We start from the raw sequence: 20,614 nt of genomic DNA, 5'->3' as shown, positions 1-20,614 counted from the left end.
GAGAGGTCAGCCATCATGATGTAACAATAGTGAAGCTGTCAATGGAAGGACACAAATGGGGAAGAATGGAGGTGTCTTGCCAACAATCAGTCTTGGAAGCAGATCTCCCAGCCTCAGTCAGACCTTCAGAGAACCGTTGCGCCTGGCCAACACTCGGACTGTAACTTCGTTAGACATCCTGAACCTGAAGCACTGAGTTAACCCATCGCCAGGTTACTGACCTACAGAAACTGTGTCAGTGGTAAATATTTGTTGTTTTAACCACTAAGTTTGGGGGGATGATTTGTCACCCAGCAATAAATTACTTATACAAATACGTAATGAATTTAGGACAGTGCCTGGCAAAATGTTTGCTATTATTGATTGTGTTTATTATTGTTACTGAAATGGTATATTTTACATACTTTTTAAAGAAGCACACTGAATATATATGTATTTTTTATTTTTAACTTTTAAAAAATTGTGGTAAAGTACACATAACAAAATTTACCACATGAATCATTTTTAAGTGTACAGGTGAGTGGCATTAAGTGTATGCACATAATTATGCAACCAGTCTCTAGGGCTATTTTTTTTTTTTTTTTTGTAAAATTGAAACTCTGTACCCATGAAACAGCAACTGCCCCTCTCCCTTCCTCCAGCCCCTGGTAACCACCATTCTACCTTCTGTCTCTAGAAATTGGACTACTCCATGTACCTCATATACGTAGAATCATTTAGTGTTTGTCCTTTTATCCCTGGCTTATTTCATTTAGCATTATGTTTCAGGAATCATCCATGTGATTGTGAATATCAGATTTTCCTGCTTTTTCAAGGCTGAATACCACTCCATTGTATATGCCCCACTTTGTTTTTCCACTCATCGGTTGGTGGGCACTTGGGTTACTCTCACCCTTCAGCTGCTGTGAGTAGAGCTGCTGTGAACATGGATGTACAAGTCTCTCTTCAAGACCCTGCTTTCACTTCTTTGGGTCCATACCCAGAAGTGGAGTTGCTGGGTCATATGTTTAGTCCATTTTTAATGTTTTGAGGAACTGCTAGACTGTTTTCCATAGTGAGTGTATATATTGTTTTACAGTTTGCTTTTTTCACTCAGTGATACATCTGGGGAATTTATGTCTATGTATAAATATCTAATTCACTCTTTTAAAAAAACACTGTTTTTAAGTATATGTACAGAAAAGTGTACATATCATAAATGAAGAGCTGGATTAAATTTTATAAACTGAATTAAAGTGGTAACTAGAGCTTGGCTCAAGAACACCAGCAGCTTCCCAGGATGCCTCCTAATGGTAACCACTAAATGGATTTCTAATAATGCCGGTTCACTTTGCCTGTTTTTTAAAAAGATTTTATTTATTTATTTTTAGAGAGAGTGGAAGGGAAGGAGAAAGAGAGGGAGAGAAACATCAATGTGTGGTTGTCTCTCACATGCCCTCTACTGGGGACCTGGCCCACAACCCAGGCATGTGCCCTAGACCGGGATTTGAACTAGCAGCCCTTGGGTTCACAGGCTGGCACTCAACCAGTGAGCCACACCAGCCAGAGAAACATTATTTCCAGAAGTAAAATTCTCCTAAGAACAAGGTGGGGGTGGGGAATGCTCCTATATAATCATAATGCCAATTTAATATTTTCTGAACCAATTTAACATTGATATAAAATTATCTAATTCATAGTTTATGTTCAAAATTTCCCCATTGTTCCCAATAACATATTTTATCACTATCTGCCATCTATCCAGGATCATACTTTGTTCTTAGTTGTCACATTTCCTAAGTCACCTTGAATCTAGAACAGGCCTGCCAGGTTTTAAATTTTGTTATTGTTTTGTTTTTTTATTACATTGACATGTTTTTACAGGCTTAATCAAGCTCTTTATTTTACCTTTTTATTAAATGTATTGGAGTGGCATTGGTTAATAGACTTTTTAAAATTTGTGTATACAACCCAGGCTGGTGTAGCTCAATGCATTGAGTGTGGGCCTGAGAACCAAAGGGTCCCCGGTTTGATTCCCAGTCATGCCTGGGTTGCAGGCCAGGTCCCCAGTACAGGGTGTGTGATTGATGTTTCTCTCCCTCTCTTTCTCCCTCCCTTCCACTCTCTCTAAAAATAAATAAATAAAATAAATTTTAAAAATTTTGCATGTACGTATTACATCCCTAGGAAAAGAATCCCAGATTTTCCCTCCTATGTTTTTCCTCTTGCTTCATCACGGACCATAATACCTGCCAAGGTGCCCGGTACAATGAAATCAAACTGACAGGATGGGAGTATGTTGTTCTATTTTTCTAGATCTTCGAATGGCACATCAAATCCGCTCACTCTGCACTGTTTCACCTGCCCGTGTGTTTTACAATAATTTTTCTGGCTCTGTGATCAACAGTGATTTCAAATTTCACCAATGTGCTCATGCTTCATCATCAATTAGAAACTGGGCGATGACTCTGGAGTACTGCCTAATAAGAACCTGGTGTTTGCCCCTCGTTTTGGCACTGTGGATACTCTTGAGAGCATCAGCCAGGACATTCATGCCCACCGTTTTGGTGACACGGAAAGATGGAGGAGAATGATACTGACATTTTTGAAGAGCACAGCCAAGCTCCTCTCTCTCTCTCCCTCTCTCTCCTTCCCTGTCCCTTTCCCTCTTTTCTTTTCTTTTCTTTTCTTTTCTCTTTTCTTTCTTTCCTTTGTTCTTTCCCCTTCCTTCCTTCCTTCCTTCCCCCTCCCTCCCTCCCTTTCTTTCTCTTTCTTTCTTTCTTTCTTTCTTTCTTTCTTTCTTTCTTTCTTTCTTTCTTTCTTTCTTTCTTTCTTTCTTTCATTTTTAGAACGAGGGGAAGGGAGAGGGAAAAAAGATAAGGAGAGAAACATCAGTTGGTTGTTTCTTGTACCCAAACCTGCAACCCACACATGTGCCCAACTAGGAATTGAATCAGTGACCTTTTGCTTTGCAAGTCGATGATCAACCAAGTGAGCCACACCAGTCAGGGCCAGCCAGCTACTTAACAGACTGTCTCTTAATCTGGCTTTGTCTCATGTTCTCTCAAGTTTAGATTCAGATGATGGATTTTTTGGCAGGAAAACCACAGAGATTATGTTATGTCCTTCTCAGTGCACATCAGGAGGCACATGATGTCAGTTTGTTGCATTGCTGGTGATGTTAACTTCTATCACCTGGTTAAGGTGATGTCTGCCAATATTCTGCACTAACACTATATTTTCCTTTTGTAGTAAACAGGTCACCTGTGGGAAGAACTTTGAGACTAGATAAGTGTCCTGTTTCTCACTGAACTTTCATCAATGGTTTAAGCCTCCATTGATGATTCTGGGTGGAATCTCATGTCTAATATTCTAGGATCATTGCAAACTCTAAGAGGCCTGGGTCTCTTGTTATCTCGTGAAAGGGGTGGGGTTGGGGAGACGGTACAAGGCCAGTGGTGGCCAGAGACATCTAAATGGAAGAGAATAGATGGTTAGGGTGGCCCAAGGGGATGAGGGACCCACAGAGTGTAGGGAGTCAGTGAAAAACTGAGGCCAGTGGGCACTCATGCCCCAATCCCACAAATAAGTATGAAGGGCTACTTTGTGTCAGGCGCTGTTCCAGGCCCTGAGGCACAGCCACAAACAAAATCGAGCAAATCTCAGGCCTCCCGTAGCTAACAATGATGTGGGAAGACTCAAACTACAAACAACAGAAATACAGTAGCCCTCCACCTCCCATCCCTGGTTTTGCTTTCTGCTCTTTCATTTACTTGAGGCCAACCACTGTCTGAAAATATTAAGTGGAAAATTTCAGAAATAAACAATTGCTAAGTTTTAAATTGCGCGTCGTTTTGAATGGCATGGAATCTTACAACATCCGGCTCCCTGCCGCCCAGGATGTGAATCACCCCTTTGTCCAGCCTATCCACGCTGTCCACGCTGTCCTCCCATCGGTCACTTAGTAGCCCTCTCTGTTGTCAGATCGACTGTCACACATCGAAGTGCTTGTGTCCACGGCATCCTTCTCCTCAGAGGGTCAGTAGCAGCCTAACACTGAGTCACAATGCCTTCGCCATCCACCCCCCCTTCACCTCATCATGCAGGCATCGCACTGTCTCACGTCACCACAAGGACGAGTACCAGACAAGATGTTTTGAGAGGCTACACTCGTGTAACTTTAATGACAGCATATTGTTATGTGTTCTATTTTCTTATTAGTTGTTGTTGTTAGTCTCTTACTTTGCTTAATTTATAAATTAAACTTTATAATAGGTAGGTATGTCCATATCGAAAAAACACTGTATATGAAGGTTTTGGTACTACTCACAGTCTCAGGCACCCATCCTCGTCCCCCCAGGCCATCCTAGGTCTTGGAACATGTCTCCTGTGGATAAAGAGACTACTGTAATATGTTTCATAGTTATAAATGAGATGAAAAACCAGAGGGGATAAGGAGATAGAATAACAGGGTAGCTCTCCCAGATAAAATAATCCTGCTCCCTCTTCCCTCTCATCTACCCTCACGTGGATCTCCCTGCCTGCCTGTCATTTGCCAGAAACTCTGGTTTATTCAAGTGTTCCTCCTGGGAGTGGGGCCAGTGCCAGCTCCAGTGTTTGGACTCTTGGCAGCCAAAACAACCTCGGAGCCCTGGTGTGAGGGAACTCTGGCTAGCCCCACATCAGGCAGGGGAAGCCTCCAGTTTGACTGACTGGCACTGGTGAAATGGAGGGCTTCTGGGAAGGGGAAGCCAGTGCAAGCCTGGTGGACTCCCTGAAGACAGTGGAGGTGGGCAGGATAAGGCAAGTTCCCTAGTCAGACTGATGGAGGTGGACATAAATAATATTCATACAAACATGTTTCCAGTGCTTATTTTGCCAGGTTTTGGGTAAATATTGGACATTTTTATCTCACCTAATTTGTGGTTAGTGGTTTACATATATTGTCGCCTCTAACAGACAAGGAATCTTTACATCATTTTACAGATGAAGAAATTGGTGTTCAGAGAAGTGACTATTTTCCAGAGGTCACACAGCCAGTGTTTTGAAGAGCCTGGAAAGAAACTCAGGTCCCTGTGGGTCCAAACACTGACTCATCCACCACCTGTACTGTCTGATAAGCAGCACATCGCCTCATCGCCAGCTCACTCCCAGCTCAGCCCCCTTTCCTCAGAAGCCCCCGCCCCACCTTTTGTCTCTGCTTCCTCCCCTCACCTTGACCAGCAAGGAATACAGCTCTGGGTTACAAGCTGCTAGGCCAAGGGAGCACACATCTCTGAGTCTCAGTTTTTTGATCTGCAAAATGGGGATAGAAATAGAGCTACTGAGAGGAATCAGTGCGATGACGTCTGCACTCTGTGACCTGGAAGCTCTCTGTGCCGGTTTCCTCCTGTGTACAACAGAACAATAAATGAGAGTGTCTCGTAGGTCGTTCTGAGGCTACATGTGCATCTGTATTCCCTGCACACAGTTGGTGTGGATGGCTGTTATCATAGAGCAGGGGGTGGTGGAGGTGGGTAGAGGCAGGGCCAAGCCAGGAAAACCCTGGAAGATTCAGGCTCCCCTCCTCCGCCCCCTACTGCCGCGTCTCGCGCTGACGTCCACCTTCCAGGGCCCCTTCCCTCCGCGGAGGAGGGCGGAGCCCGGAGATTGCCGCCCCGCCCCCACCCAGCCCCCGGGCGCTGCGGACCCAGGCGATAGAAGGGAGCTGATTGGAACGTGCAGACCCTGCAACCCCAGGCTTGGGCCGGGCAGCGTGGGGCTAACTGAAGTCCGCATACCCGACCGGTAGAGTCGGAGCAGGTGTCGGTTCAGGGGCCCGGGAGGTCCTGGCATCGGGCCGTGAGCGGTGAGTGAGGAGCGCAGTTAGGGGACACCTCCCCTCCCCCGGTTCCTAGCATTGGGGTTGGGGAGACAAACCCTTGGCGAGGAAGTCGGCTTAAAACAGGTTTGGAGTGAGAGGAGGAGGCTTAGGAGGACCCCCCAGGGGGACCGTGGGGCGAGAATATTCTTTGCTGAGTATGTACAAGTTTATTTTGAGTATGTACAAGTGGTGGGTGGGGGGTGTTATGGGGTAGGTGAGCCAAGGTAGATTCTAGTAAAACAGGAGGTGCCTGGGGAGCTGGTCGGAGCGTGAGAGGTTGTGTGGGGTTACCGATGTGGATGGAGTAGGCAGGGGTGCTGGCAGGTGTGCAAGGGAAGTAATGGGAACAGGGGAGAGTGTTGGATACTTGTACGTATGTTTACATATGGGGGAATCTCTTCTGGAGAGATGGTAGTGTGCAAGGAGTCACTTAGAATGAGTGTGTAAGAAGGTTGGGGGCTCCAGAGGGTGTTTTCTGGAAGGTGTTGCCGGGGCTAAGTATGCAAGGAGTCCCTTGGGAGATGAATGCGTGTAGATGGAGGTAGGGGTTGGGCTTGCCTGGATGGGTATGTGAGGCCGGGGACTTGGGTATTTAGAGTGTGTAGGCTTGGGGGGCACAGGGAGTGTGAACCAGAGTAAAATGCAAAGTGTCACTGGGGAGGGGTGTGAGGGAGAGGGATGGTGTGTGAAACCAGGATGGGTGTGTAGTTCATTGGGTAAGTAAATGTGTAAAACATAGTTTGGAATAAGTGTGCCACAGTTATGTGGTTTTTGGCTGAGGATAGAGAGGCCCAGAGTTGAATGTCCAGTCCCCTGAATTCTCTTTACGACTTGGGCCAGCCTCTTTTACTCTCTGGGTCTCAGTGTTATTCTCTGTGAAGTGGGTCTGAGGGTTGTTGACCTGTCAAGTCTCTCTGGAGTCAGGAGTCAGGGGAAGGATGAAGGTGAGACTTTCACAACTTGTCCTTTTCTTTTCCCTACCCAAGGAAGCACCTCTGGGAACCCCTCCCCAGCCATGGACAGCCCCAGTCTTCCAGAACTGCAACAGCCTCTGCTGGCAGGTGTAGGCTCCACCTGCCCTGTCCAGAAGCCTGGAGAACCTGAGCCAGATCCCCTCTTTGGAGAGACAGCTTTTGCAGAGTCCCTAAGGGGTTGGCAGTTTCTGCCACCACCTCTTCCCTCTGTGAGCACTGGTCTGGGGCAGCCAGGGCACCCTGACCTTGAGGTAGGAGAAACGGGCCTTAGAGGGAGCAAGGGGAGGGGATGTGGGAGATCCCAGCTACAGTCAACATTTGATAGGCTGGCAGCTGAGGTACCTGCCTTTGGCCTGGAGTCTCACTTCTGAGTGGGTTTCCTAGATATCTGGCTGTTGTTTATGTTCTCCATCTCCCCTGCATTCTTTAGCTCTTTTTCTTCATATTTGCCTCTTATCTTTGTTCCCTAGCCTTTGGCTATGTCTTTCCTCTGCTGTCTGTCCATCTCTTTCCAGAGCCAGCTCACCTGTGGCCTCTGTCTGCCCTGGTCTCTTTTTAGAAAATTGTCACTTTTGTCATTTCTTATTCCTTGTCTTTTATTTTGTAAACATGGCTTCCCTGTTCCTATTGCTGTAGAAGAAATCACTACAAAACTTAGTAGTTTAAAACAACAGCAGCCATTGTTATCACTCATGGTTTCTTTGGGTCAGGAATTTGGGCAGCATTCGGTTGAGTGGTCCTGCCTCAGGGTCTTTCATGGGGTTGCAGTGGAGCCAGTGGCTGAGATCTGGAGCAGTCAGGGGGCTGAAGCAGCCGGGGGCTGGCTGGTATCTCTCTTCATGTAGTCTTGGGGTCTCCACATGTCTCCCCACGTGGGCTGGTTTGGGCTTCCCTCCAGCATGGCAGCTTGAGGGCAGTTGGACTCATGTGCCCCTGGTCTGCAGCATGAATGTCTCAGCAAAGCGGGAGCTGCCTCACCTTTTCTGATTAGGAAGTCATGTAACATTACTTCCACTACATTCCATCAATCATGAGTGAGTCACAGCCTCTCCAGATTCCAGTAACTGGGACCCAAACCTCACCTTTGATGGGAAAAGTATCAGTCACCGTCAGAAGAGCATATGGGATTCAAGAGATGGTCGCGGCCATTTTTGGAAAAATCTGCCACATTGTCACAATAGGCATCACGCTGACATTGTATGTGCTTAATAATTCCATTGTTTGAAGATTTTGGAGGTCTAATTATTTCTGCTCATTCTCATTCACAGTCCTTACGTTCCTGGTTATCTTTGACTGCATGCTGGTCATCATGTCTGAAAAATTATTCTGAGGTCTAGAATGAAGGTACCTTCCTCCAGAGAGGACTTGCTTTGCTTCTGTGAGCTGCCTGAGGGCATTAGCGTTAAAGATCATCTTTAATTTCTAGGCTTGATAGAAAGGTTAATTTTTCTGGGATTGGCATATACCTTCCCAGGAAGGGCAAAAGAGGCCTTTTGGTTCATTTGGCCTGTTTACCATTTTCATTTTAGTTTCAGCCTCACAATGACTCCTTACTCTTATGAGCTGTTTGATGCAAGATTAAAAAATTTTTTTTTAAATGTAGAATCAATAGTTTCAGGAGGCAGGTTTGTCTGAGTAACTTAGGCCACCAGAGTTGTTTCTTCATCTTTTGCAGACTCCTGCCCCTATTGGTGTCTGTCCCCACCTCAGCAGCATTAACTCAGAGCTTTGGGAGTGGGTGGGTGGGAGTGGCTCTTCTCTGGAGACAAGCTTCACAGCTTCCCTCAAAGGGCTTGAAGATACAGAAAAGTCAAGAGCCTGTGTCCTGAAACATTTTTTGTCTTGGTATTTCTGGGGAGGCCCTGGTGTTGGTCTTTGGGGGCTGTGCAGAGCAGAGCGTTGGGGCAGGGGAGGTGGGAGATGCCCACCCAGGCTCTCTCCTGCCTGTAGGATGCATCAAGTGACAGCGACTCGGACTGGGACAGGGACAGCCTTCTCTCCCCTCTCCTACCCCATGACCACCTGGGCTTGGCTGTTTTCTCCGTGCTGTGCTGCTTCTGGCCGGTGGGCATTGCTGCCTTTTGCTTGGCCCAAAAGGTCAGTCTGTGTGTGGGGCTGGGAGGGGACTGGATGTAAAAGAAAAATGCATTCAAGGAACAAGAAAACAAAACAGCACCTATGCCTGGGGCTAGGGGAAGACATGGAGAGGATTCACATGGAAACATTCAGGGGTAAAATGAGGCGTGTTACACAGAGGGCTGCGAAGTGGTGGTTAAAAACCTGAAGTTAAACCCTAGGCCTGCCACTCTCTGTGAGCAAGCCACAATTTCTCTGTGCCTCATGGTCACTGTGTGGATCAAATGAGTTAGAATAGGGCAGTGGCAGACACTAACACCTTATTAGTCACTCGGTACCCCCAGTGCCCAGGAGATGCTCCCTGTTTTGGGGATGTAGGAATGAATGCATGGGTGTGTCCTGTGGGGAAGGGGCTGGGGCTTCAGGAAGCAGGGTGGGCAGAAGGGCTGCCTGACTTACTAATGCCCAACACCTTCACAGACCAACAAGGCTTGGGCCAAGGGGGATGTCCAGGGGGCAGGGGCCGCCTCCCGCCGCGCCTTCCTGCTGGGGGTCCTGGCCATCGGGCTGGGTGTGTGCACGTACGCAGCAGCCCTGGTGACCCTCGCTGCCTACTTGGCCTCCCGAGACCCGCCCTAGCTCCCCTGTGGCCCTCACTGGGAACCAGAGGCTGGTGGTCCAGAGAGGACACAGGCAGAGTAGAGAATCCAGGTGGATGTGGCGGTGGCAGCGTCCAGCAATGGGACCAAACTGTACAACCCTCTACCCTTCCCGGCTGCTACAATGTGAGATTAAACATTGGACACTCTTGCAGTCAGACCTGTGTCAGTCTGTGGGGGGCAGGTGGGGCTGGGGGCACCTGACAGACCATCCCCAGGGTGCTCCTGAACACCTCAGAGCTGGAGAAGGGGAACCCGAGGGGTGGGGGTTTCCCAGTTACAGAATGGTCTCTTCACAACTTAGAGCAGTCAGCAGAGAATTACAGAGCTGGGTGCCAAGGACTTACTCCTCCATATGGCCGCTGTATGACCTTGGCCCAAGGTCACATTCTTTGAGCCTCATTTTTCCCCACCTGGGAAATGGTCCACAGATGTAAAAGGAAGTCTCCTTCTGAGTTCTTTGTACAGCAAGTGGCAGAAACTCAACTCCGATCACCTCACACACACACACAAAGGGGAGAAAGCTGAGGTAGAGCAGGATTCAGGGGCTCAAGTGAAATGGTCTGGTCTCATTCCTCGGACCTCTTTCCCTTTTGGCTTCATTCCATGCAGGCTCCCTCTTGTGGGGAGAAAAATGGCCCTAGCCAACTGGAAGCACCCCAGGAGCCCTCAAGAGCAGCCCCAAATGCATTATACAGCCTGCCAGTGGAGGGGGTGGGGAGCAGGCATGGATGGGGCCTTTAGGTAGCATCAAAGTGCTGGTCGAAAGGAGTGTCTGCTGAAAGCAGTGCTAGCAGAGGGGCAGATGTGTTCACTAAATGGGGTTCAGTATTACCCAGTAATGGAGTGACAGTTTGGTTCTAACTCCATTTAATACCATTCCAGTGGGTCTTCCTGAACTCTTCCCCATTTGGTATTCCATGGAGTATAATTGCAAGCTAAAGATATTCATGCATTTCCTTCCATTTCCTGGGATGAAAATGACACCGCCCAGAGGGGCAGCTGTGGGAACTTGGTGAGCTAGTTCAGGCACGTGAAGCACGCAGCACAGGGCCCATCACAACCCCCCAAACACCACTGGCTGCCGGGACCCAGCAACCATGTGGCTCACAAGTGGGTTAACCCTTGTTGATGCTCACACATTCTTGCCCACCAAATAAAGGTTGGGGAGCAGTCAAGTGGCAACTAAAAATGCCCCCTAGGGGGTGCTACCAGTCCTGAAAACCAACTTCTGTGTACGGATGGTAAACCCCAGTCTAGTGTGCTGGCCTCTCCCTGGTTTGCCTGAACAGCGAGGGCCTGGGGCTAGGCTAAGTGGGACCCACACTGCGTTGCTGACTAGCCGGGGACCTCTGGCAGCTGAGTGGCTTCTGACCTTGTTTTCTCATTCTAAAATGTGGGCTACAATAACAGCCCCACCTTACTGGGCTGTCAGGCTCAGAGGCCCCTCTGGGCCCCCATTCTTGGCTTGACCTTCTCTCTCCTGCCTTCACAGGCACAGCTCCAGCCACACTGGCTGCCTTGCTGGTCCTCAACAGGTCTCTTTCTGGGGCTTGTCCCCCATGTCAGTGAGCTCACTCCCTGGCTTCCTCCTGGCTTCCCTCAGGTGTCCCCCTCTCGGTGAAGGTGTCCCTGACTGATGTATTAAATTTGCCTTTCCCACCCAAAGGTGCTCAAACCCCTCTTCCCTGCTTTTTGTTTTGCCACAGCATTTACCATCATCTGACAAACACCAATTCTGGGCCCTCAGCACCTAGCAGGGACTGCACAAGTAGGTGCTCAACAGACATTTATTAGACAAAATGAATTCATTCACTAACTGTGCAATCCTAGTAATGTTTTCCTGTGGGTGTGGGGTGTCCATGTCCCCTCACCCCAAACCACAGGGGCTGCAGTCAGGAGCACTCCTCAGGTGGCCCTGCAGCTACAGGCCCACAAGCTCTCCTTGGATACACGAGGACAGAGAGACAAGGATGGGCTGCTGGTTTATTTTGCGCCAGAGGTAGTGGTGGGTGGTGGCAGTGGGAGGGGCGCCCTGCCCCAGCTTGCCTCAGCTCTTGGAGTACCGCCTCTGCAGCGATTCCCGGTAGAAGCGGAAGACGTGTTGCGAGGCAGCCTGGGCTGCAGCCAGGCACTGCTGGAGCTGCGTGGGAGAGACTGGTCAGCACAGGCCCGTCCCTGCACTGGTGCAGGGCCAGTGGGCTCACCTGGTTTCTAGGGCCCCCAAACCGACCACCTCCCTCTTCACCTGGACAGCCCCCCACCCCGCCATCCTCCAGGTGAGGCAGGTGGGGAGGGGAATATTCCAAATGCATCTCCTTCTTCCCCACTCCAGGGCCTCTTAGAGGGGACAAGAAGAAAAAAAGAAAAGGTGAGGGATGCAGGGGCCAGCTTCCATCAGCTCCAGGGCCTCAATCCAATGGGATCAGGCATCCTGACAGCTGGAATAGACCAGAGCTCTGGAAACTTAAGAGCTCATGAAATTGCAGAAAACCTGGAATTTTAGAGGCACAGGCCCTGTGACTCCGGATGACGTTAGGAGCCACAGAATCTGAGACCCCAAATCTTAACTGAGACCCCACATGTGGCTCGATTCTTGGGAGCTCCAGATTGGAAATGCTCCTGGAGACCATTTGCCCCAAGTTTCCAAACTCCTCAGGCCCGGAATGGGGATTCCCTCATTCTGGTACACCCCCCTCCCCTCCTGATTTCAGCCTGAACTCCTCTTTTCCTATCTCATAATTGGGCTCCCCCACCAATCTTTTATCCTCATCTGAGGACATTTTTTTCATTGCTTTTAGAGAAACATTGATGTGAAAGAGGAATACTGATTGGCTGGCTGTCTTCTCGCATGCGCCCCAACCGACCAGGAATCAAACCCGCAACCTGGGTATGTAACCCTAACCCAGAATCAAACCTGTGACCTTTTGGTCCACAGGACAACCTCCTAACTGAGCCACACTGGCCAGGACAGGCTTCCCTTTTAAAATTCCCACAAAGGTTTCTTGGCTACAAAGTTTGCAAACTCCTATTCACAGAGGGCTCATGGAGGGGCTCTCCTCGAACCTCTGAGGGCAGGGCAGAGTTGGGACATGTTGGGGGGAGGGAAGATCTGGGGTTCCCCTGCATCCACATGCTGGTACCTCAGCATCAGAGAAGAGTCCCTTGGTGGTGGACATGAGTAGCTTCTGCTCCACGCTGTCGAGTGCAAAGGTCAGGACTGCCCGGGCCTCCTAGGGATGAGGGATAGAAGGTGGGGGACCTGAGCTGTTCCTTCAGACACAATGTCGACTGACCCCGAAGAAAGGACTTGCCTTTCCCAAAGCCAGGTACCCCTGCATCCAGTGTGGTTGTCTACCTAGGGACCACCAGTCCCAGCTTTCCCCCTGGATTCTACAACCGATTCCAACCACAGGGTTCTGCTGGGCTTCCAGGCAGTACTCCTGCCCTGCAGGGGAAGCCAGAGTGCACCTCATTTACCTGGCGCCTCCTAACTTTTGTGCTCTGTACTGCTGAGGCATGAAGCTGGCAAAATAAAAAATCCGTTTTCCACCTGCCTCTAGAAGTTAGGTTCCACCTGTGCTCTGGTGGGATACTGGCAGGAGGGAAACCAGCGCCCAGGTCCTTACTCTGACAGTGGCAGTGGGGTGCAGTGGGCCCTGGACTTCTGCAGACAGGGCAAAGCCAGGTCTGCGTAGGCACAACTGACTGCAGCGATGCCTCCAATAGCACAGGCACGAGCTGGCTATAGGCTCCTGATGTCTTTTTCCTTTTGTTCCCTCAGCTCTTCCAACACTGACTGTTGTAACCAGTTCCCTGCATTAAACTCTCTGCTGGAAATCCCCCAGTGGTTTCTGCTTTCCTGACTGGATGTGAGTGGGCAAATAACTCAGAGTAACCACAGTCCCAGGATACTGTGAACTTGAGCTGATGAGGAATGCTCTCTCTTCCTGTGCTTCTGAGCCTCTTAAGATATAAGCACAGCTAAAGTGGCCAATCATAGCCTCAGGAGAGATACTGGACAGAAGTAATGGAGCCGGCTGCAGAAAAGAGCAGGCACTAACAAATGCAAAGGAAATCCTGATGGAGTCCAAGGCCCTGGCTCAATTTCTGTTCTTTCCAGCACCTGCCCTGAGGAACAGAGTGGAGTCTGTCAGCTGGGACTGGGGTGGTGTGAGCCGACTGTGGTGGGAAAGTGTGGCCTACAGGAGAGGGTCAGGGTCTGCCACGGCCCTTAGCCACCCTGGCCTTCACACTTACCTTTTCTTGCTTGGCTGTGGGGTCCAGCATGAGGGTCCCATCAGTATCCAGGGCACAGGTGACCCCACAGAAGAGGGCCTGCATGGGCACACCTGCATCGACTAATGCCATGCAGGCAGCATTGAGGCAACAGGCCAGGAGCTGAGCACCACAAGCAGCAGTTAAGAGTTCCCACTGCAGGGCTGGCCCTTGCCTCCAACCCCCCAGGCCGTGCGGTGGCAGCATCAGTGACTGACCACAGGAAGGCAGCATAGCAGTTTTCTAAGTGGTTCTGGGATCACATAGCCTTGGGTTCCAGAACTAACTTGTGACCTTGAGCAGGTGAGTTACTCTCTCTGAGCCTCAATCAGGGATCAGAATATTCAACAAATATACACTGGCAGATGCCAAGCACCTCTAGGGAAACCAAGGGCAGAGAGGGGAAGAAAACTTCCAGATCACATGGGAGGTACTGGCAGAGCCAGGCCTGGAGCCTGGGAATCTGGCAGCTGCCACCAGTGACAGACTGGCAGGGAGGTGGTGGGAAGGGTCATTACCGCTGCCTCAGGGGGCCGGCCATCCAGGGGAGAAGTGAGGCCATGGCACAGTGGAAGGTGAGCACAGGGCCTAGCCAGATACCTGGCCCTGCCTCAGCTGGCTGCCCAGGTCTAGCACAGAGGGTAAGGGCCCAGCTGTGGAATTCATCCCACCTCTGCCACTGACCCTCTGTGACCTCCTACCGAGCCTCACTTCCCCTGTGCAAGGGGGCTACAACAGCCCACCCCTCCTATCTGTGAAGTGCCTGCCCCAGTGAGGCCCTCAGCCTCAACGTGTCACCCAAGCCATGGGAGTCTTTCAAGGATGGGCTGTTGGCCCTACCCTGCTAGCTCAGGGCTCCCCCAGGTCAGCCCTGACTGTTGTGGCTCAGTTGGTCAGGCGTTGTCCTGCAAAGATCACTGGCGGGGTCTCGGTCAGCACACACGCCTGGGTTGCAGGTTTGGTCCCCAGCTGGGGCATGTACTAGAAGCAACAGATTGATGTTTCTCTCTCTCTCTTCCCCTTTCTCTAAAAATAAATAAAACCTTAAAAACACAAAACAAAAACACCTCAGGGTCAAAGTGGAGGTCAGTAGCACAGGCTTTGGAGTCAGACAGGCCTGAGCCACAGTTTTGTCTCTGCTGCCTTCAGCTGTGTGACCTTGGACAAGTGACTTCCCCCCTCTGGCCCTCAGCTTCCTCCCCTGAAACATGGGAACATAAGAACATCAGTCTGCTAGAGGCCTTGGGCTCTGGAACCAAACAGTGTGGGTTCAAGTCCTGGCTCTGCCAATTACTATTTATGTGAGTTGAATTTGCTGTGCAGATTAAATGAGTTGACATGTGTAAGGCACTTAGAATAGTGCTCCACACACAGTAAGCACTCAAGTTGTTTGCTGTTCTTTTTCAACAAGTTGGTTTGGTGCCTGTCAAGTGTTTGGAGGTCTGCTGGCTAGCAGAGGATATATATGGCCATCAGCAAGGGAGGAAATTAGGAAAATTAAGGAGATTCTGGAGGACTTCTTGGAGGAGGCAGCTTGGGGGAAAGGATACAGAGCCAGCATCACTGATGACCTGCAGCACGATGGTGATGGAGGTGCGGGGGTGCAGGGCCCCCAGCACCACCGCTTCACACGTGTTCCTGATCAGCCGCTCCCGGCTCTTCTCTGCTACACCTGGGGAAATAAGGGGTGGGAAGGGGTCAGGCTTTTCTCTTCCTTCACATGTGTCACCCAAGCCTCTGTAAGGGGCCTACAGTCTCAGCCTGGGTTGGTGCAGGACCCTGTGGGGATGGCACAGGATTCCCAATGGGCAGGAGGTAGGGTCTGGCTGCCACCCTGACATGGACACCGGCCAGCAGCGTCCGCGGCGTTATGGATGAGATAAATTCACACGGACTACCGAATCCTGTGGAGGAAAAGGGATAGTATAGCCACTCTCTCAAGGGGAGAGTGCCCCGACTCTTGCCTTGACAGGGCAAGGGTCGGCTTTCTAATAGCATACATCAAAGAAGGTTTTCATTTATTATACTTAGGTTTGCTTTAGGTAATTACTTTTTACAGATAGCAACGGAAGGGATGTTACTGATTATTTCTTACAGATTAACAAAGAAAAAATGTTGCAAATGCAAGGCAATGATAAGAGTAATTGGTCTGGTTACACTTCAATCCTTGGGAGAATTGGCACAGACTTCAGGATAAGATATGCTTTAAAGATATGCAGTAAGCATTTGCTGCTTCAACTCAGGGTGAGGGAGTTTTAGCAAGAGCAAGTCACAAAGCAGCCTAGGTAGAATGCAGGCCTGATTCCCCATGGGAGAACCAATCTGTGGGTTTGGCATCCTGTGCTGCCACACGCCTACGGGTTTTTCAATAGGGCTGAGCTATAATTGTCATTGCCAGGCAAACTGGTTCCCTATACTACCCACCCCACCCCTGCCACTGCCAGCATCTGGCAAGGGAGCCGCCTGGGGGAGGAAAATCCCAGAGTTCCCATGTTCTGTGCTGCTGCCCAAGCCCAACCCAGTGGGCCAGTCCCCAGGAGTGAGGGAGATGGGAGGGCATCAAAACATGTTAATGGAAAGGGGAGATGGAGCCAGGAAAGAGGGGGGGAAGGGAAGACTCAGAGAGACAGAGAGAGGAAGAGTTGGAGGAAGAAAGAGAAGTTGCTGAGGGGAAACACAGACAAGACAGCAGTGAGGGAGGAGCTGGGCAGGGGTTCTCCACAGCAGGGACAACTGCAGACCCAATTACCAGGCAGCCCGATCTTCGGCCTCAGGATCACTTCCAGTGTGGCCTTGTTGAAGATTTCTTTGCTGACCTTCACCTCAGCTGGCCCGTACACCCCCGCCAGGACAGAGGTATCCCCTGCAGAGAGAGCATGGAGGCCTCACCCACGTGTGCCTGCCTCTGGGGCCCACTGTGAGGCACTTAACAATGTGGGCATCACTCTGGCACACGAATTGTTGGCCGTGATTCTTGGAGTACTTGCTCCATTTCTCTCCCTTCACTTCATCTGTGAAACAGGGACAGTAACAGTCCTCATTTAATCCCTCACCGCACTGTGAGGAATAAACAAGATAAAGCACACCACTGCCTGGAACATGCTGAGTACACAAAAGACTTTAGCTAATGTTACCAACTTTAACAAGAAGCTAACCTTCCTCTCTCTCACTGCAGCAACTCTCAACCTGTCCCAAAGCTTCACCCAGCCCCACTCCCTTCCCTCACTCAGGCTCTTGATCCCAAACTTTGCAGCATTCAGGACACCTGAGACAGGGATGTATCTCTGGGTTTGGGTCCTGACTCCCAGTTATTTTCAGGAGTGTGTATGGACCAGAGAGGGGGAAGCAAGACCTAAGAAATAAGGAGCCTGGCTTTTAGTCCGGTCAGCCTCCTCCCGGCTATGCACCCTTGGTTGATTTTGCTCACCTCTCTGGTCCTCAGTTTTACCATGTGCAAAATGGAGACTGGACTCCAGCAGCGGCTTCCAAACTTTTCTGACCATAACTCCAAGAAATACATTTTGCAACAGGCCTCAAAACGCCTGCAGATCCGCGCGTGTATAAACGGAACAAAGGCTTGACAAAATACCTTACCATCAGTGCCTTGGCACGCACGAGTATTTTCTACTTGATTCCAGTGAAAAACAATGAATGCAGTGGTTCTCAACCCTGATTGCACACTAAAATCACCCCAAAGCTTTAAAAGACACTGAGGCTCAGACCCTCCTCCAGAGATTGTAATTCAGCTGCTGAGGGTGGGGTTCAGGCATCGGGAGTTGGAGCTCCACAGGCCACTCTGTATGTGGGGAGGGAAGGGGAGCCCGTGACCTACAGTGTGAGGAAATGAGCTCAAGCACAGCTTCCAAACACTGTTCTGACATCAGGACCACTGCAGTATGAAATGGAAAATGTAGAGGGCAATGGGGTGGGTTCTGGCGCTATGCATTTTTTTTTTTAAATTGTCATCTGAGGACATCTTTTCATTACTTTTTAGAGAAGAAAGGAGACAGAAACATCAATTAGCTACCTCTCATATGCACTTGGATGCAGGGAATCCTACATGTCCAGACATGGGATGGAACCTGTAACCTAGGTTATGTGCCCTGACCGCAAATCGAACCCACAACCTTTCAGTTACGGGACCACGCTCCAACCAACTGAACCACACTGGCCAGGGCCTCAGCCTCTGCATTTTATGCTTACCAGAGATTCTGAGGCCAGAAGCACCTGGAACATGCTTTTTAAAAGGGTCTTCAAAGACTCCTCATTCCAGAGGCCTGAGGCTTTGGGGTTTTAGAACATGGAAGAGGCCACCCTTTTCAGTACTGCTAAATTCTAAGAAACTTGAGGCACCTGAATTGAGCAAGAGAGCTAAGCCTGGGAGTAGGTCCAAGAAGGTCCCTAGTTGGGCTGTTGTTCCCGGGGTTGGAGGAGGGGCTGTCGCACAACTGAGGGTTTCTCTGTGTTCCAGGAGAATCTGCCCCACGGCACGGAGGTCACCCAGGAGAATTAGATCTGCACTGGGGTGGTCATTCTTGTTAGTCCAGATGAGCTGTCTGTGGTCCACCTGAATGCAGGAGTCACTCCCCCTCCTCTTCTCTAGGACAAGGCTCCAACAGTTCTGTGGAACAGCTCCCTCCTCTCTGGGCCCAACGCCTGCCCCACTGATCTGACCCTCTAACTGCCAAGGTCCTGAAGAGCTGTCTCCTTCTTCTCTCCTCCCTGACCCACCATTCCACTGGAGCAGCTCTTGGCAGCATTACCAATGACGTATGTCCAAACTCTCAACCCACAGGTCTGTTCCATCCTCACGTGACGTAACCTCACTAGGCCTGAGGTAGCTAGTCAGCTCTTACATCTCTGGGCTCCTCCAGGTCACCTCCTTCTCTCGGTTTTCCTCTTGCTTTGCTCCTTCTCAGTGTCTTTTTGCTAGCTCCTCATAAATCAGAAGACTCAAGCCTTAGTCCTAAGACCTGTTCTCTTTCCCACCTACACTCGTTTTCAAGAGCTTAAAATACCATCTATAGCCAGAGGATTTAACATGATATGTCCATTCTGGGTCTCACTTCTGAATTTCAGATTTTATGTTCAATTTGCCATTGTGATATCTACTGGGCATTGCAAACAGGCAAAGATCTTAGCTTTATCCCTCTCTTCTCATATCCCCAAACCAAACCACCTGCAAATTGTGTCAGTTTTACCTTCAAAATACATCCGGAATCTCGCCACCTCCATTGCTTTCACTCTAGTCTGAGCCACCCTCATCTTCCTGTTGCCCCCATAACCTACTAGAGGCAACACTGAAGCCAGAGAGATTCTATTAAAATATATTCAGATTACGTCCCTCCTCTGAGCAAAACTTCCAATGGCTCCCATCTCATTTACTACGACTTATGTGATGGGCCATCCTTAACTCTCTCCAAAACCTCCTCTCACTGCTTCAGCCATATTGGTCTCCTGACTTCCTCAAACATACCAGGTACCTTCTTGCTGCATGGTCTGGGCAACTGCTGTTCCCCATGCTTGATACTCTTCCTCTCCTGGTATTTTCAGGGTTTGCTCTCTTACCTTTAGGTCTTTATTCAAATATTACCATCTCACTGAGGTCCTTCCTAACCATCCTATTTAAGAGTGCAGCTTTCTCTGGCACAGCCCATTCCCCTTCCATACTATAGTTTGCTCTGTAGCACCTTACTTAGTTATTTTCTTTACTGTCTGTCTTCTTGGTTAGGTGAGGGATTAAAAAAATTCTTTATTGCTGTATTCTCAATGCCTAGAACAAATACATACCTGTTCAATGGGAAGGAATAATTGAAAACAGGTTTGTAACTGGGTAGACGGTAGTGCCCTAGAGAAGGGACTGAAGCATCCATGGGCACGGTCCTTAGACTTACCTCCAGAGGAATACTTACCTGGGTCAAGGAGTTTGAAAAGTATTTAACTACATCTTACAATAGTTAAGAACTACCCCAATCTCAGGGATATTTACCCAATTGGTGGGGATGGGGAAAATCTCAACCCAGGGTATGGACATCAACCTTAATCTGAAAAGTATGTGCTTGGATGAAAGGTCTTCCCTAGCAGGGAGTCATGAAACCGGTAATAGTGATCCTCCAGGCTTCGAGGTAGTTAGGCAAATAGGCAGGTTTGCCTCAGTCTGGGATGTATGGACCCAGGGTATGTCTGTGGGAGGCTAAGGAGGAACCTAATCAAGGAGGTTATTCACTGTGGTGAGATTTTCCCTATTGTAGCGTATTGATGCTTATGGGGAGGTCTGATCCTCTCTCCTGTGTTTACCAGGGTGGAGGTATCTCTCCCTTCCAGTTGGGAGATACATACTTACCCGACAGTATCCAGTAATGTCCACCTGGGCAAGAAGTTCTGTATGAGTCCAGGAGGGATATTTACCGGCTAGTATCAGCGAAGGTAGGTACACCTTTGCATAGTGCACCGTAGCCACTCCCTAAAATAAATACAACTTGGGTGAACGGGGCCGCGGCACTATCTACTTGGGTAATTTCCCACCTTGCAGGAACGAGGCAGAGCCATCCGGCCGGGACAGCAGGTTCTGTTCGCAAGCAAAGTGCCGGAGGCTGCAGCCGGGGCCCCGAGAGCTGGAATCTGTTCCATAGTCAGTGCGGATTTTGGCGTCAGTCTGCGTCGACCCCTCCATCCGCCAACTCCACGAGTTCAGTCGCTTCCGCACCGAAGAGCGCGCTGGCGCACAGGCTGCGTACCCAGCGCGCAACGCGCGGATCTAGGTTAGCGAGGGCCCGCACGTGGCT

The 20,614-nt window shown here is 49.7% G+C and overlaps 2 protein-coding genes across 5 annotated transcripts; one reads left to right on the top strand and one right to left on the bottom strand.

Annotated features, from left to right (window-relative positions):
- Positions 1-5,493: 5,493 nt before the first annotated feature.
- On the top strand, positions 5,494-13,793 carry TMEM91 (transmembrane protein 91). Of its 3 annotated transcripts, XR_006786603.1 has the most exons (6): positions 5,494-5,827; positions 6,829-7,067; positions 8,767-8,913; positions 11,261-11,322; positions 12,353-12,441; positions 13,336-13,793. XR_006786603.1 is itself a non-coding variant. In XM_045846875.1 (4 exons), the coding sequence occupies exons 2-4, from the start codon at positions 6,858-6,860 to the stop codon at positions 9,529-9,531; spliced, it is 516 nt and encodes a 171-aa protein (XP_045702831.1). In that variant the 5' UTR covers positions 5,494-5,827; positions 6,829-6,857; the 3' UTR covers positions 9,532-9,702. The 3 variants fall into 3 exon arrangements, 1 of the variants encoding a protein (XP_045702831.1); XR_006786604.1 differs by lacking the exon at positions 11,261-11,322; XM_045846875.1 differs by lacking the exons at positions 11,261-11,322; positions 12,353-12,441; positions 13,336-13,793 and adding an exon at positions 9,373-9,702.
- Positions 11,324-20,588, bottom strand: EXOSC5 (exosome component 5). Of its 2 annotated transcripts, none has more exons than XM_045846873.1 (6): positions 20,355-20,585; positions 16,579-16,692; positions 15,380-15,501; positions 13,812-13,952; positions 12,695-12,784; positions 11,324-11,694 (listed from the first exon to the last, which is right to left on the bottom strand). In XM_045846873.1, the coding sequence occupies exons 1-6, from the start codon at positions 20,500-20,502 to the stop codon at positions 11,602-11,604; spliced, it is 708 nt and encodes a 235-aa protein (XP_045702829.1). In that variant the 5' UTR covers positions 20,503-20,585; the 3' UTR covers positions 11,324-11,601. The 2 variants fall into 2 exon arrangements, with proteins under 2 accessions (XP_045702829.1, XP_045702828.1); XM_045846872.1 differs by lacking the exon at positions 11,324-11,694 and adding an exon at positions 11,781-11,891 and having other exon boundaries at positions 20,355-20,588.
- Between the last annotated feature and the right edge of the window lie 26 nt (positions 20,589-20,614).

This window comes from Phyllostomus hastatus, unplaced genomic scaffold (genome assembly GCF_019186645.2).
Source record: "Phyllostomus hastatus isolate PE091 unplaced genomic scaffold, TTU_PhHast_1.1 phas_contig_5, whole genome shotgun sequence".
Taxonomy (NCBI): domain Eukaryota; kingdom Metazoa; phylum Chordata; class Mammalia; order Chiroptera; family Phyllostomidae; genus Phyllostomus; species Phyllostomus hastatus.
This window is presented reverse-complemented; position numbering and strand designations above follow the sequence as displayed.

Bases quoted from the DNA above. Each gene is read 5' to 3' on its own strand.
- TMEM91 (XM_045846875.1), top strand. From the start codon at position 6,858: ATGGACAGCCCCAGTCTTCCAGAACTGCAACAGCCTCTGCTGGCAGGT. The intron at 7,068-8,766 runs GTAGGAGAAACG...TCCTGCCTGTAG, and splicing joins CAGGGCACCCTGACCTTGAG to GATGCATCAAGTGACAGCGA. The intron at 8,914-9,372 runs GTCAGTCTGTGT...ACACCTTCACAG, and splicing joins CCTTTTGCTTGGCCCAAAAG to ACCAACAAGGCTTGGGCCAA.
- EXOSC5 (XM_045846872.1), bottom strand. From the start codon at position 20,502: ATGGAGGGGTCGACGCAGACTGACGCCAAAATCCGCACTGACTATGGA. The intron at 16,693-20,354 runs GTGGGAAATTAC...CTCTCTCTGCAG, and splicing joins CTCTGCCTCGTTCCTGCAAG to GGGATACCTCTGTCCTGGCG. The intron at 12,785-13,811 runs GTAAGTGTGAAG...CCTCATCCCTAG, and splicing joins CCACAGCCAAGCAAGAAAAG to GAGGCCCGGGCAGTCCTGAC.